The following is a 16,261-nucleotide window of genomic DNA, read 5'->3' on the forward strand; positions in this document are numbered from 1 at the left end:
TGATGCATTACATAATGACTCCCCTGGTCACGTCGGAGAAGCCTGGAGACCGCCTGGGAGAGAGCGACACACTGCTGTGCCCAGGCACGGGGATCCAGGAAGCTCACTTTATCTGGCAGTGATCACCAGCTTATGTCAGAGTGCTAACATCGGCAAGACAAGTATGGGGAACTACTACGGGTTTGGAGAAAGTAGCTTAGGTAGAATTGTTTTTCCTCATGTGATCCACTCTCATGTTTTCTGCTGTCTGATAACAAAGCAGGGTCAGCCCACACAACCCTCTCCCCAGGCAGGCTGGAGTTCGTGCAGCACGGCTGCAAGTACCGAGGCACGAGGCTCTGGGTAGCCTGAGGTTCATCAGCAGGTGTTCTCTCAGAGTAGAAGCTGGACCGGACACCTCAAAGGGCCCTCCACCTCTAAGACACATGGTCACTGACACACCTATCCAACTGGCAACATCCAGTTTGGGTTCAAAGAAGGGAGTTTTACCTAAGGTCCTACGAGGTCCCACATGTGAATTAGGATTCGTAAGATCCCTCATTCATCCACATTTCATACTGTATCAAAAGGCCACAGACACAGCGAACCAACACTCACCTTCTTTGTAAATAAGAAAACAGTCGTCAGTTATTCTCCCGGGCGAGGCCCTCAGCGACTGCTCACTTAGCTGGAAAAGGAACACCTCTCCCTCTACAGCCTCTTCTCCCTCCCTATTCTAAATTCGGCTTTCACGTGTCACGTCAGCTCCCACAAGAAAGCATCATTCTAGCTCAAGCGTGGTCCTAGGCAAGGTCCTGGCAGTGGCCTTTGATCCCAAAGTAAACCTGGCACAGCAAAGATGACTGCTGTACACCTATTAAATTCGACGTAACAGACACTGCTCTGAGCACTGGCTTCTGCCTACCCACTCACTCCTCACAGCCACAAAGTAAATTCTGCAGACGAGGAGAATGACGCATACCAACAGTGGGTCACAGCTTACCAGTGGCATCATCTGGGATCCAACTACAGATTCCTTTTTAAAACCCCAAATCCCACCATCACACTAGATGGGTTAATTTCTGGGAGACGCTAAATGCTGAAATTGGTAAATGAAGACAGAAAATCTGAATACACTGACACCCTAAGAAAACAGTAATTCATGATCCTCTCTCCCCAAAAGTTCTAGGCCCAGACTGTTTCCCAGGCTATGTCTACCACACTTCAAAGAACATCACTTTATATAAGTTTGTTCTAGGAAACAAAAAGGGACACTCATCATAAGACTAGTTTAATTTTTATTCCAAAAGAAGATACAAATAACTATTTTAAAAATGAACATTAAAGATCCCTTTCACGTATGTGCAGATGTAAAACTCCTAAAATACTGCCTACTAGATCCAACAGAGCATTACAAAGTAATACGACTCACTCAGAATAACAGTTTATTTCAGGAATTTCAGGATTGTTTAACATTTAAAACATCTCACTAATGGACTGAAGAGATACAACGTGATTATCTCAGCAGATGCAGAAAGGGTATCTGATAAAGACCAACAACTACATGTGTTTAAAACCTCCCAGAAAATAGGAATGGAGTGTCCTTTAATTGCCACGGCTGTGCAGTGCTGGCGGTTACACAGCTCTGCCTTCCATTAAGATGAAATGTGCTCTCTCACTGATGGCCAGCCCCTCCCCCCGATTTGAGAGTTCCCACCAGCTGTGTAGGACTGCCTCCTTCCCAGCACAGCACCAAGCGCGTGCCTGAAGGCTGCTGCACTTCTCTCCCAGGGCTGAGCAGCCCCACCTCTGCCCTTTGGTCTCACGGAGCGTGACCGTGAGGTCCAGATCCATCAAGTCACTTTGCTTTGGACATACTCAAGTTCATCGCAGTCAGCTTCACATGGGGCCGGAAAACAGCAACTCTACATCTGAAGGGCTGCCCTTAGTAGTAGGTCCCTACTGAAGACTGTCACTGTGCTTGGCTAAGGGGGTACTCATGTTTACAGAGCAGCCCCTGGTTGCATCCGTCCTCACTCCCTGTGACCTCGGTGAAGTGCTTCTGAGCAGGCAGGGGGACCTGGGGATAGAGCTATCTGTACTGGGGGTCTAAGGGTGGGTGGCGCTGTTGGTCTGCGCAGGCTTAGTGTATTTTCTCCCCAGCCTGCCTGCTTCCGTATTGCTACCTACTTATCCTCAACCCAATGCTTCAAAGATGGGCTGAGGACTGGAGTGGAGGGGGTCCCAGGAGGAGATTCTGCAGGAAGGACTCTCTACACAGCCACTGGACTCCCATAATTCAGGACAGAAAACGGGACACAAAACAGCCAAAGGACTGACTACCTGTCTGCACAGAGCAAGTTAACAGAGGAGAGACACTGATCCTGAAAAAATAAGGCCAGAAAGCAGAACAGAGGCTGGACTTCTGAGGAAAAACTAGAAAGAACTACAAAAGATGCTGCCTCCTCTGACTGAATACAGGCATCCCTGGTGCAGGGATCAAAAAGTTTGACTCAAATGTCAAGTTTGGCTCTTGACACAAAATAACATTGTAAAGCAGAAGGGTCTGCTGAACCACTGCACAATCTACAGGCGACATCTTTAAAAATGAAGATGTAATCAAGCCTGACTACCTCAAACTGACTAACGTAAGTTGCCCACGAGCAAGTACATGAACACGACTCCTACCTGTTGTTTCCTGTTGGGATACTTCAGCATGTTTGCTTTGAAAAAAGGGTATGTTTCATAGCTATAATCGTACATCCACTCACAGAAATGATTCCCAATGTCAAATCCCCTGAAAGAAGAGACAAAAGATACAGAGAATGGGACAAGCTGCCATTCCATGAGGCTCCTCGGAACGAGGCCAAGTCAACAGCATCCCTGCCAGCAAGGGCTGTACCCCCAAGCTCCTGCGTTTATGGCTTCCGTGACACAGACAACCAGCGGGGATTACCAGAACTGCAGCTGGATGCAGCGCAGAGCGGCACCGGCCCCACGTTTAAGAGCGAGCTCCTGCAATCAGTACTTTGTGGAAGCAGAATAATCTCTGAAGCCAACAAAATACACATTTTGGGTTCTGGTTACTCACATCACTGCCCACCCCAACCCAGCTGGGATCAGGGCTGTACAGCCTCCCAGCCACCGCAGGCCAATGGGACAAAATGCACCAGCTTCCAGGTGAAGAACGATACTATGACTTATTTTTCTCCTATAATTGCTTCGTAACATATAAAAATATTGAAACAGACTGAAATAAGAACATCTTTTCACTTTAACGTTATTACCTATAATTGTAACTGCTATATTCAAAGTCGATGAGCATCAGTCTCTGTTTTTCGGAATTCTCTCTGCCATCCAACAGTAAGATGTTACCTGCAACAAAGGTTTGGATGACATGACTTTTACAGGGGGAATGTTTTATAATCAAAGGAGCAAGTCCTTCAACAGCAGGGTGGCGAGTTCTGCGTCTCCCAGGGGATCCTAACCATCAGCATGTAAAAGCAGCCTTCAGACACAGCACAGAGCCACAGCCCAGCGCGACGGAAGCCCCAGGCCATGTCCGCAAGACTCCTCTTCACAGCAGCCCAAGAACACCACGGCCCTGGGCTCAACGGGGGATGAGAGCGGGCGCTCCCTCCCCAGACAGCCTCTCCAGGCCCATGTTCCAAGGCCCCCATGCCCTACATAAAGTCCGACATCCCAGTGGCCTTAGGGCTGGCAGGTGGGTACTGGAGAGTCAGCCTTCTGTGGCCACTCTCTGCAGAGTTTCTGCGGAGGCACGGTTCTAGAGGATTTTCGGAACGCAACTTCCATGTCCAACGGCCAGTTAAAGGAGAATTGGAGGCAGATGTCCCAACGAGCAGAATCAAGTGAATGTACACCCCTGCCTCCTCACTCCTTCACATACATCTGCCATCACTGGTCAGCTGAGCTCCCCAGACCCACCGTCTGGAGGCGTCTCGGCAGTTTATTACTTTCCACTAACACACAAAATTGCAGCTGACATGTCAACACCCTGCTTGACTTGTCCAGTAATGATCAGCTAATTATGAAAAGGTATTTTGGCTCAAACTAATGTCTTATTGAATGACTGGTCTTCAGAAGGGACTGTTGTCAAAATTAAAAACAAACTGATGAGCCTGGCACAGGGTCCAAGGGCCAAGCTGGACCCTAACCAGGTGGAATGGGGAGGACAGGACAGCAAGGCAAAGCCACACTGGAGCCAGCTACCACGGTGACATCGGCAGGAGCTGCCCCGCTGGTCAGGGAAGCCTGACTAACCAGTACGTTTCATCCCAGTGCCTAAAGTTCGGTTTTTCTAAGGGGTAATGCCATCATCTTTTTAAAGCAGAGGAACCCGAGGTCATTAATAGCACAGAGAACCTGTAATAAAAGAGGTGGAGGCTTTGATGGGCCATAATGTGCACATGGTGCAGAAGGCAAGGACCCAGGACTGACCAAGGGGGAGATCTTCTTTCACTGCCTTTAACAGTCATACCTGTTTACTGAAGCTAAGCATTGAATAAATATGTGACTTATCGAGAGTTTAAGTCCTTTATCCCAGCTCCCAGTTTAGTGAATGTTCCCACATTTTTGCTATGAATATATTTTTTACAGGAATGAGAGAACACCCTACATATTTTTCTAGAACTTTCTTTTTCCCCTTCATGTATCCTGGTGATGTTTCTGTTGGTCTTTAAAAAACTCGACCTTATTCTTTTCCATGGTTATATAACACTTCATCATGTGGCTGTGCCACAATGACATGCATCTCATGGTGGACACCTGGCATTTTTCAAATTACTGGAGACCATCTTTTAAGTATACACACAAACCCCACCTCTGCCATAATAGGTTGAGCAATTCTTACCTTCTTGACAGTCATTATGGCAAAATACAACTGGTGATGGAGTGGATTCAAGTAATGACCTGGAAAAGGAAGGTTTGGCTGTCACTCATCAATGTACTTGCCATCACTTTTAGGTTAGCTGCAGGGTCTGCCTTCTCAGCACGCCTGGCACTGTATTAGTGCTCCAGACAAACACAGTGCCTCCGTGCCCTGTTCTTCACAGTAATTCTGAAAACTGTCATTATGTGGTGACAGTTGTATGGAGCTCAAGCCAGACACACACATGGGCGCTGAGTGTGCCCTGCTCTTCCCCACGGCAGGGCCTCTGCACACACTGCTCCCCTTGGGAGGGCCTTCCTCATGCAGCAGCTGCTCTTGGCCTGCAGGCCCAGTCTCTGACCTCCGGCCCAGAGTGGACCCCTCTGCCTATCTGGACCCCTGGCCTCTTTCACAGATCTCATCAAAACCTGCCATTAGTATATTTGTTCTTGAAGAATGTCTAGGTCACCATTTCCTCAGCACCAATCACTATGCCCAGCACAGCAGACACTGAAGTACTTGAGTAATTAAAGGTGTAAATCCTCACACCTGGGACAAACACTAGAAACCTGCACTCTTGCTCCTAAAGACACCACTGTGGCCTCTGCTCAGACACCAGCATCAAGCTTCTTACTCCATTTCCCCCAAAGCTTGGCTTGAACCACTCCCCTTGTCTGCTGACACCCCCCAAGCCTGCCCCTAGTTTGTTTTGTTTTCTTTCAGAAAATAATCTGCTGCCCTAGCCACCAACCATTCCTTTGCAATTTCACTTCCTTCATGAAACCTTTGCGGATGACCAGAGAAGTGACAGCACTAGTATAAACTGCAATTCTGGTCACAAAGTTCATCTGCTTAACTCATCCTGTTAAAGCAGTGTACAATGCCAGGCCTGAGGCAGTGGTTAATACATGTTCACCAGTAGCAGTTTTAGTGACTAAGAATATTTAAATATCGGACAGATGTACTTAGGAAACAGAAGCAAATACTCACCTCAGATTTTCCAGTTCCAAAGGCAAATTGTAACTGAGGAATTTGTGCAGCTGTTTAACTTTGGATTCCCCCGTAAACTTAATTCTCACCACTTGGTTTAGGTATCTGGCCAAAAATGGGGGAACAAACAATCACTGCTCAGTTCATGGCTTGTTCTTGGGGCTCTAGCTTATTCTTGGGGCTCTAGATATGTGGGGAAGGCCTGGGGCTCAGGGCACCCCAGTCCACAAAGTGTGTTTTTCTGCGCATCCACCCATCAATACCATTTCTGCCACAGTCTTCTTTCCTGGTTCAGAAACTGATTTTTATATGCAAGAAAGACTATTCATGAGACAAATGCCCCCAACAAGCAACAGCCTGCACACCCGTGGACCAGAGGCAGCCCTCCTACCACTGTGGCAAGCAACTGCTCACCTCTGGCGCCTCTGGGAGCACCAATGTCTCCCAGGAAGTTAGAGATGAGCTGTTTGACCACTTACTTTTCCATTGTTCCAAAAAGCCATTTTGGTTCCTTATTGAATGGCATTTTCATACCATGAAATGTGGCCATTTTCTCAGCTATTTCTGCAGAAATATCTGACAAACTTAACTCTTCAGTGTCTAACCGCCGGCTCTGGAATAAAAAAGAGAATTAGATAATGTTACTTGTCCAGGTAACCTGGACGTATGAGGTCACAGAATCTGAACAACTAGAGCCAGTTTTTGTCAGGCATCTAAGTCTCATCCAGTGTCCCAAACTCCCTTAAGACTGGGCATTGTGCCTGCAAACTGTGACCCAACAGTTGCTCTGGCACTTCTCAGTGAGGCCAGGCCACCTCCAAAGTCAACTTCACTCTGAACCCTTTTAATCGCGAGAACACCCTTCTCACGTATGATCTATAATCCTCGCTCCTGCCTCCTATTTGCTCTGCCCAAAAGGAAAAGTATGCCCTCTTCCCTAGGCTAGAAACCCCAGGTCATCAGTTCACTACAAGCCAGCATCCGGCTCCTTCAACAGCTGGGACATGCCACTCTGACACACTGCAGGTAAGACGTGGTATTCAGAGTGGGTCCTAATCAGCAGCAGGTTCCGCCCACTCACGGTGCTGATGCCAGGACCTGGCCTGGCAGAGAGCCAGCTTGAGGGAAAAGTGGAACAAAGAACCAGGCACTAGGGAGGACTCACGCCTGGATCCCACTGGTGCAGCCTGGGAGCACTTGTTCTGGCTGCCCTTTCACAGCTCCCTACAGGGAGATCACAGTCAACTACAACCTGTTTAACTATACATGGAAACCTTGAGGTGCTTCTCCAAAAATCCAAAGCAGTAGGAACACAGGGGTTCAGAGTTTGCATTCCCAGTTAAGAGAAATGCAAGCTCTAATTCTGGTGTTAATACTCATTGCAAAGCTACACGGCTAAGCGCTCGTTACTTATATGTCTAATGTCTATGTCTAGCTTTCCGGTTCTGGAAAAGGGGGACAAGGCCATCAAGTCCTTGATGGGCTGGAGCAGACAGTGCAGGCAAGGGCTCTGGGCCAGCCCCTAACCAGGGAGGTCTCAACAAATGGCAGGAGCTCAGAGCTCACGGAAAGCATCAGGTTCAAGCTACGAAATGATCTTGCCACCGTAAGGACAAGGAACTAGTGGCTTCTACTGGCAGGATACTTAGGATTTCTTAAGGCAATTCACTCAGCTCTCATTTGGCTGTTAAAAAGTACCAGTGATTTCTTTGGCAATATGGAGAATTTAAAGCTAATTTGTCCAAAGATTTAGAAAGCTGAGGATTTCAAATTCCTTTCCCAGCAGAGAGAGAAATAGAAGACTATCTACCATTCTTAGAGGTACCATTCCCATGTGCCCTCTAAAAGACGGCTATGGGAATTAGACAGGATGAATTCACCTCACCCCATGCAGTGGGCAAGAGTGAAGTGCGAAATAACACATGGAATCCGGTGGAGCCTAATGCAATCACCATTTCTGTGGGTCAAAACAGTTGAATACTGGCAGTTTCATATGGTTCAACCTAGTATTTTAAAAGGATTGAAAAAACCTTCACTATAAGGGAATCAGTAATGTGCTACAGAGTGCAGAACTTCAGAAGTAGGATGTATCAATTCCAGACTCTACAACCAATGTGTACTGATGCCAGCTCCTTTTCCCTGTGAGACACTCCCATTATTCTGAGTTGTATTCATTGGTCACCCACCTTTTCTAAAAAGAAGCCGTACCACATGCGTATGTATTAAACAGCTTTTAATATGCCTCTATTGGGCTTTATTAAAATGGTATGACACTATTTGTAGTCTTCTGGAATTTGGTTTAATCACTCAATATCACGTTTTTAAGATGCACCCATGTTGCCACTTATAACTATATGAAGTGTTTTGTATTTGCAGAACTCTTTCAAATACGTTTAGACAGATGTTACTGTCTTTACTGGGAAAAAAAAAAGAAAAAACGCAGCCAGGTGCCAAGACAAGTGCCAGAAAGGAGACTGAACGTAGCCTGGTCAACACCCGTCCAGTACACGAGGTCAGCACCCATCCATGACAGCCCCAGAAGGGCAGCTGGCACTCTGGCGCCACTGTGAGCATTAGGAGAGGCTCTCACCCCTGGGACCCTCTCTTCCAGCCCTGAGCTGGATGCAAGTGGAGTCCTGGTGAGCAGAGCATTCCCTCAGCCAGGTGTCCCTGTGCTCCGTGCCGCCTGCAGACACGGGCGGTCAGGACACCATGTGAGGCAGGACAAGGCAAGGCAGGGGCCACCCATGACCCTGGTCCTCAAGGAGCTCACGCAGGTTAGCGGGGGGACGCTTCACCTCGGCAATCCTGGCTGCCAGCGGGAATGCAGGCTAGCAAGGCTCAGCATCTCCACCCAAATGGGCCGGCTAGAGGCCCAGGGGCAGGCCTCAGGGCGGGAATGGGGCAGAGCCAGGCACATGTCACTCTAAACAAGGCATGAGACGTTACAGCAACATCACTGCTGCCTCAGGACAGCCAGGACTGGCCGTCCTGACTCTTTGAGAACAGGATTTGAGCCTTGAAATGCGGCAGGAACTTGCTGGAAAAATGGTGATGGGGGAAGACTCTACACAGGAAGAGGACAGTGGGAGACAATGAACAGTGGTGGCCCCCACAGGGCAGAGACCTGAGCCAAGCTGTTCTGTGGCAAGTTCTAAAGAAGGCTCAGAAGTAGAGAGAAACAGGTTAAAGGGGAAGGTTCCAGGGCAAGCAGCTTAAGGGAACAATGGACGCTAAGTTTCCTGAGTGTTTTTGATTTGGATGAATATACCTTTGCAGGAAAGACAGAGGTTCTGACGTAAATTCAACAGAAATTTGGTTCTTCTTCATTTCCAGTAACGCTTAATAAAATAGGTCACATTTACTATTTCGGACCACAGCATCTCAGGCGCTTGTAGTGCCAAGACAAAGAATCCTGTGATGTCTGTGGCCCTCATCACTGACAGGTGAGAACACATCTTACCGGGATAAACTGCTCCAGGCGGCCTTGGGGAAAGATGCCGTAGAGCTTTGGTCCAAGTGACCTCTCTGCAAGAATGGCAAACATAACGCTCTCCAGAACCATGGCCTCGGCACCCTGAAACACAGCAGCACAACAGAGGTGCATTGAGTGCTGACACGGGCCGGGTGTGCGTGCCTCCACACGAGCACGGCCATCCAACCCATGGCAACTCCGTGACTGGGCTTTATTATTACTGTTCCTACCGTCCCCATTTTAATATGAACAAAGAGGTCAGCAGATCTTGTAATCTGCAGGATCCACGCTTGCAAGCATACTATATTGATAGGATTTAAATTTCAAGTCTGAGGTCACTGATTTCAAAAGCAGAACAATTAATCTATCAGCATTTTACTGCTTCTGTTTATTTTACAACTTATCAGAGTCTCTCCCTGGGCATCCCGTGAGAGGCCACAATATCAACATGCTGGTGAGGGCTGGTGTGCCTGCCGGGTGAGGGCGCCGATGGTGTGAGCATGGCCGGGGCCACCTGCCTGCTCACCTGGTCTGTGTGTCCAGATGTTTGCCTATTACTGATTTCAACTGGGGGTCTGGGTTCTTCCTGTCCACAGGGCACCCTAGCACGGAGCAGAGCACTTCTGCTCGTCTCCCCACTCTGCCCCTGTCCTTTAATGTTTGTCTTCTCGTCCAAATCTCTAGGATACTCGTATCTTTTGTCTTCGATCCTGGTAACTAATGCAGGCTCTATCATCATTTTCCCTTCAACATCTATCTTTCAGTCTCAATTAAAATTCATTCCTCAGTCCTTTTCCCTAACAGCAAATTGAAGGTTAAGCATTTCCGTCTGTAAGGGTGAGGTGGAAGGAGCCCTTCCTGACCAGACGTGCATCCAGCTCTCTTACAGCGCTTTTCCAAAGGAGCTTCTGGGCCCATGTGTCTGGGAGGCCATGTTTCAGGCATGGTCTGAAAGTGCTTTCAGGTGATGCTAACTCACCCTGTGTTAAGAAATGTGCTTTGGGGGAATGTGATCCTGGAGGAACATTGTTCAGAATGAAACAGAGCTCTTTAAAGCAGACACATGCTACAAAATGAACTGAGAGATGGAACAGGCCCAACTCATTAGGCAGTGACAGACTAAAGTTAGTGAGAAGAAAACAAACGAAAAAAGAAAAGCTACTTCCAAAGGATATGGGACCACATTCAAGGGAAGAGTAATTCAGTTACTTTTACACTTTGTGGGGGAAATAGACTTGTTGGTAATCCCCCATAATTATAATCGAATGTAACCCACACAATTATGGTCTATCCATCCATCACCTCGTGAGGCCCATTATCTAATTTTTAGTTTTGTACATAGGACATCCATGAATCAAACTTGTGTCCGCCCCACATTCCTATGTTGAAGCCCTACCCCCCCAGTGCCATGGTACTTGGAGATGGGCCTTTGGGAGGAGACTTGGGTTTAGGTGAGCTCATGAGGGCTGAGCCCTCCTGGGCTCAGAGTCCTTACAAGAAGGGACACCAGAGGGCTTGCACACTCTCTCCCTTTGTCATGTGAGGACTCAGGAGGGACAGAGGGCTCTCCCCAGAGCCCGACCATGCTGGCACCGGATCTTGGACCTCCAGAACTGTGAGAAATAAATGTCTGCTGTTTGTGCCCCTGGGTAGCCTGAGCAAAGACAAGGACCACACAGACACAGCACTGACCTATCAAGTGAAGGATTTGAGAGCAGGATTTGCTATCAGACAGGCTTTATTTCTCATTGCCTTAAAGAATGACAACAAACCCTAACATCTCTACTTAGCTGGCAAAATGCTTTCACTCAACTCATCTGGCCTTACAGCAAACCTGTGTGGGAGCTGGTCACTGCTGGCCCCATTTTACCTCCAGTACACCACAAACACCCCACAGAAAAGGATACCCAAAGGTCTGCAAAGCAGCTCTCCGCGAGTGGACACACGTCCTGCTACCTGAGGCAGCACATGCAGGCACTCCAGAAGCCGCAGGCCGCCGCACCCAGGGACATGCTGAAACCAGGCAGGCCAGGCATGGCAGGCCAAGGTGCTATGTCAGACACCCAGCCCCAGCAGTCTGCATCGCAGCCCTGTCATTTGCACAGTCTCCCACTGCAGAGTCCCAGCCAGTCCCTAAATGCTTCCAAAGGCTATGACCAGGATTTCTTTGGTCTACATCTCCAAAATGTTGTAAGAAATAAGTTTCAACTTTCCTCCGTAGAGTGACTAAGCTGAAGTGTACTGCAGATGGCACTACATAAAATACACATGTATCTGAGCCCAAATATCCCCTAGAGTCTGAAGTTTCAAATTTCATAGGGAAGATTCAAGCCCCACTTCGTTATTTCAGGAAGCGCTGCATGGGCACATTGTGTCCAGCCAGCACAAAGGCTACAGGAGCTCACTCCACACACAGCGCTGTCATGGTCCTTAGGCTGTACACTCTGTCCAGAACCCTGCAGAGACAAGTCAGCCTGTCACCAGGACAGTGCAGAGAGGACAGAGAGGAACTTAAGCACTTCCCGATTCTCTTTAGCACTGTGCTGAACACTGTAAACGAGAAATATCTTGTTCTTACGTAATACTGCAGTTCAGTATTTATTCATAGGGGGTGGCGTGTGGAGGAAAGAATTTGGAGAGAAACACTATGTCACAAGCAAGAAAAATGGACAGGTTAAAAAGACAGCAGGAATCTCAGGATAAGTGCATCAACTATGGATGGTGTTTCTGTAGCCACCAGGTCTCAAACACCTTCCGGCTGCTACTTCGGGAAGTGAGGGGAAGAAGAGGGGGCTAACGGACACACCCCATCTACACCCACCATGCCTGGACTGGCCAGCCATGCTTAGCAGAGAAGATCAGTCCCTCAACTTGAAACTCTTTACTCTGGTTTCAGAAATACTTGTTCATATATTCATCCCAAAGGTACTAACTGGATGTCTACTAGGTACAGGCACTGTGCTAAGGCCCAGGGAAACCACCAGAACAAGACCATATGGTCCCTGCCCACATGAGCCTGCATTCTAGAGAGAGAGAAACAGGGCATACTGAGCCAGTCCCACACAGACCAGGATAATGCCACGAAGAGGCAGGGGTAAAAATGACTGAACGCAGGGCAGGGCAGCTATGTCCAAGGACAGAACACTGACACCCGAGCGGTGAGGAGGGACACAAAGGCCCTCAGGTGGGAATAAATCTGGCTCACTCAAGGAACTGGGGAGGGGGAGGAAGTCAAGGAAGAAGAGAGCAACAGCAGCCTGGAGAAGCTGGCGGGTCTGCTGAAAGGTCTGGGCCAGACATAAAGACCTCAGTGTAACCAGTGGTCACAGCTAGTGCTCCGGATGACGAGGAGGAACTGGTACAGAGGCTGAAAACTCCCAGAATTTACAGTAATGGTGTCACTGACTGTCCCCACGGTAAGATACCTACCATGAACACCCACCTGCCCCTAAAACCAACCTTACAAACTCACCACCAGGCAGCAAGGCTTTTTGCATTTTCTACTCCACTTGATTAAAAACTAAATCAACAGAAATGCTGACATCTCACGGCCCATTAGAGGTTCACAACTCACCATGTGGAACCTGACTGGGATGGGGCAGTAGCAGGACATCTGGCGTCCTGCTGGAGAGAGGCTGGTGCTCCATCAGCTGCTGCCTGAGCCACTGGCTTCAACAGGAGCAAAGGACTTAGTGACAAAAACAAGAACGACTGCAAAGGAGCCACCAGAGAGGTGTCCGCCCAGCTGGTAGGGTGTGAATGGGAGAGGGTGTATAGACAGACTTTCCACTTGACCTGTAGTTTCTTTTATAACAATTAAAATTCAGTAATTCCAAGGATATGAACCTCTTGAGAAGACATAACATTTCTGTGGCATTGTCAAAAATGCACAATCTCATTCCAGTCATGAGAAAAGATGACACAAACCTAAACTGGGAGGAGAGTCTATAAAATAATCAGTGCCCGTCATGAGTATCAAGAGCACGAGTAATGAGAGAGCAGAGCTATACAGACTGAAAAAGGCAGAGGAGAGGCCGCCGCCGAATCCGACCGTCGGGACCCCGGCTAAATCCTGGGACAGAACAAAAGAACACATTAGTGGAAAAACCTGAGGAATCCACATCATGTCTCTCGTTATCACTGCACCACTGTCGGCTTCCTGGTTTTGATCACAGTCTTTGTTTGTGTAAGATGTTAACATTGGGAAGCTGGATAAGGGGTGTCTGGGACTCTTGGCACTATTTTGCAATCTTTCTGTAAGTCTACACTTAGTTTGAAATTACAAAAAGTTAAAAATAACTGCATATAAAAAAGCCTGAAATCACAACATGACAGAATAAAGTACTAATTTTGCACGCTGGGAATAAAGGTGTTTATTATGTTATTCTTTTACTGCCCTATACTTGCAAAGTCTTTTTTCCAAAAAAAAAAGAGAAGAGACTGGGAAGTGAGAAAGCAGATAGTGTATGTAAATTCTCTCTGAAAAAACCTTGCTACTCAAGGGAGCAGACACAGGGTGAGGCCCAGGATGGCTGGGTCCAGCAAGCAGGGTCACCGTACAAAAGGAAAGCACCTCCTCTGGGTAGGGAGCAGCCACGGACAGGGAAGGAGAAGAGCGGGGTCGGAGCATGGGGACGAGCCAGAGGAAGGAATGGGTACAACGCAGAGGGTCACAGGTCTGGAAGTGCAAAGAGGGATAAGAAAGAGGCGGGATAAGAAAACAGCAGCCATCAAAGAACAGGTTTACTGGCCTCCTTCAGGTGCGGAGGAGACGAGCGGCTTCTCCTGCACTGCTCAGGGCAGGAGATGAGCCTCCGCCGCCTCCTGATCGCACCATCTCCCTCTAATCGGGTTCAGAGGTGCAAGCACAGAAAGGCAAGTAGGCGGCTGGGTCAAAAAGACAGGGCCAGATGCAACCATCTTCACCAACATGAGGGCAGCTGCAGGGTTGGGGTGGGGGTGTTTGCCGAGGTGTGAGGCTCAGAGGAACTGCGGTTTCAACAGAGGAGAAACGGCCTGGAAGCAGGAGCAAAAGAGGAGGGAGGGACAAGGGGACACCAACACCACCAGTAGCTCCAAGGTACCTGAGAGGTGATGGGAAAATATCTCGAGAGGGCTGCAGGGAAGGGCTCCCCTGGGACAGCAATCTCCAGACAGGGCGTGGGGAAAATGGAAGCGCCTATGGCCAGGATCCTTACCCGACCCAGAACTACTTGGCGGTGTGAACTGGCCTGCCGCAAGGCCACTGCTTCCGCGCCTGTAGGCAATAAGCTATCACGGACTGAGTCATTGTATGAAGAGCTCTGCCCGGTGCTCTGGGCGGGGGCAGAGAGGGAGGAGGGTGACAGGCCTGCAGCGTGCTGGATGCAGGTGTGATTCTAGTGCTCGACCTACTGCCAAGAGCATGAAGCTGGGTATGAACCCCTTTACCCCAAGAATGTTCCACTGCCATTCCTTGGTTTCACGGAATATATAGAGAACTTGCCCGGAGCTGAAACCCACTGGCAAGACGGAGGGCCAGAAGAGAGACGTTCAGAAGAGAAGGGACAAAGACTGAAGACAAAGGCGCCATTCAAAGGGGCTCAAGGAAGACAAACCACCTTCCTTGTTCTGACAGCCAACTGCCTACCTTTTGACTCAAAAGGATCATAATGTGTATGATCAGAGCATCTACTGCTTTCTCGTGGGCCCTGAATGGAAATCTAGCAGGCAAAGGAGGAAGACGTTGGCGGTGACAGATGGGTAACCTGAGAGGAGGGGATGACAGGGACAGGAAGTGTGCGTACCAACAGGCAAGGGGCAGAATGTTCCAGAACTGTCCACTGGTGCCAGCTGTAGCCAGCAGTCTCAACAATTATATATTATACCCAAGTACACAGCAGGCATTATAGCTGCCGCGAGCCAGCAAAAGAGGCAGCTAGATGCTGCACTGAATTCAGAAACCGACAGACGGACATTAATCACCTAATACTGAAAATCTCTAGCAATAGGAAGTGCAAAGGAGAAGTACACGGTGCCAGGAGGGCATGACAAGGGGGAGAACACCTGGTCCAGAGAGCAGGGAGTAACCACTGAGCTGAGTAGTAGTGGGAGGTGGGAAATGGGTGATGGCGCATTCCAGCCAGAAGATCTGCAAAGGCTCTGTGGCAGGAAGAGAACCAGTTGGGGACAACATGACTGAGAGCACACTGTGAGACGAGACGGGGCAACTCGGAAGCGTCAGACCACAGGGGCCTGCTTGGATGAAGCCCACCTAACACAGCCCAGGGCCGACGCAGCACTCAAGGGGGGCTAAGCAAGAGGCTGACAGGACCGGATGAGCAATTCAAAAAGGTGGCTCTAGTGATGGAGAACGGTTTGTGGGAAATGGGAATGGAAGTGGGAGCCTAGGGAGGAGACAGGGTAGCTTGGACTAGCGAGGTGAGTGGTGAGACGGAGGTGAGTAGGCAGATCCAAGGTGCAGTTCAGATGAGGGCTGGCAGACTGGTTGCTGGTTTGGATACGGGGCTGAGGGGAAAAGGGCATCAGAGAGAACACCCACTCTCCAGCTCACACAGAAGAAAGGAGGGATGCAGACTTTGCTGTGGAGGCCTGGTTTGAGACCCCCCAAAGGTCAGACGGGTAGCAGATGGGTTGTTTCCAAGCAGGGGTTGAAGATGGAGGAGAGAAGCGAGGAACCCTCTTTGGCCTCCAGGAGAGTGGCAAGGATAAGGTTTGGGTCAGGTAGCCCAGGGAGAGAGGGCAGCCTGGGGAGGGTAGGACAATGGGAGGGTGAACCCAGAAAGGAGGCCAGGAAGACTGGCAGGAAGTAGGGTTCTTCCCCTGTGCCTCTGGGCCCTGGCTGCCTTAGGGAAGAACGAGTTCAAAAAGGGTGGAAATCATGTCAAATGCTGTTGCAATGTCAAGATAAAATGAGAACTGAGAAT

General features: G+C 49.0%; 1 protein-coding gene across 10 annotated transcripts in view; it reads right to left on the reverse strand.

Annotated features, from left to right (window-relative positions):
* The window catches only part of CHKA (choline kinase alpha), a 52,470-nt gene that overhangs the window by 7,259 nt on the left and 28,950 nt on the right, over nt 1-16,261 (reverse strand). For 8 of the 10 annotated variants that reach the window (XR_012123086.1, XR_005057014.2, XM_073217430.1 and 5 more), the window contains 6 exons: nt 9,324-9,437; nt 6,340-6,473; nt 5,861-5,965; nt 4,853-4,911; nt 3,267-3,354; nt 2,668-2,776 (listed from right to left, as the gene is read on the reverse strand). Coding sequence is in view for 8 of the 10 variants with exons in the window: in XM_073217430.1 (XP_073073531.1) it covers nt 2,668-2,776; nt 3,267-3,354; nt 4,853-4,911; nt 5,861-5,965; nt 6,340-6,473; nt 9,324-9,437 (609 nt within the window). In the remaining 2 variants the exon portion in view is untranslated. The remainder of the gene's footprint in view (nt 1-2,667; nt 2,777-3,266; nt 3,355-4,852; nt 4,912-5,860; nt 5,966-6,339; nt 6,474-9,323; nt 9,438-16,261) is intronic. The other 2 variants (XM_073217431.1, XM_037002438.2) reach the window with 1 other exon arrangement.

Source organism: Manis javanica, chromosome 11 (assembly GCF_040802235.1).
Source record: "Manis javanica isolate MJ-LG chromosome 11, MJ_LKY, whole genome shotgun sequence".
NCBI classification, from domain to species: domain Eukaryota; kingdom Metazoa; phylum Chordata; class Mammalia; order Pholidota; family Manidae; genus Manis; species Manis javanica.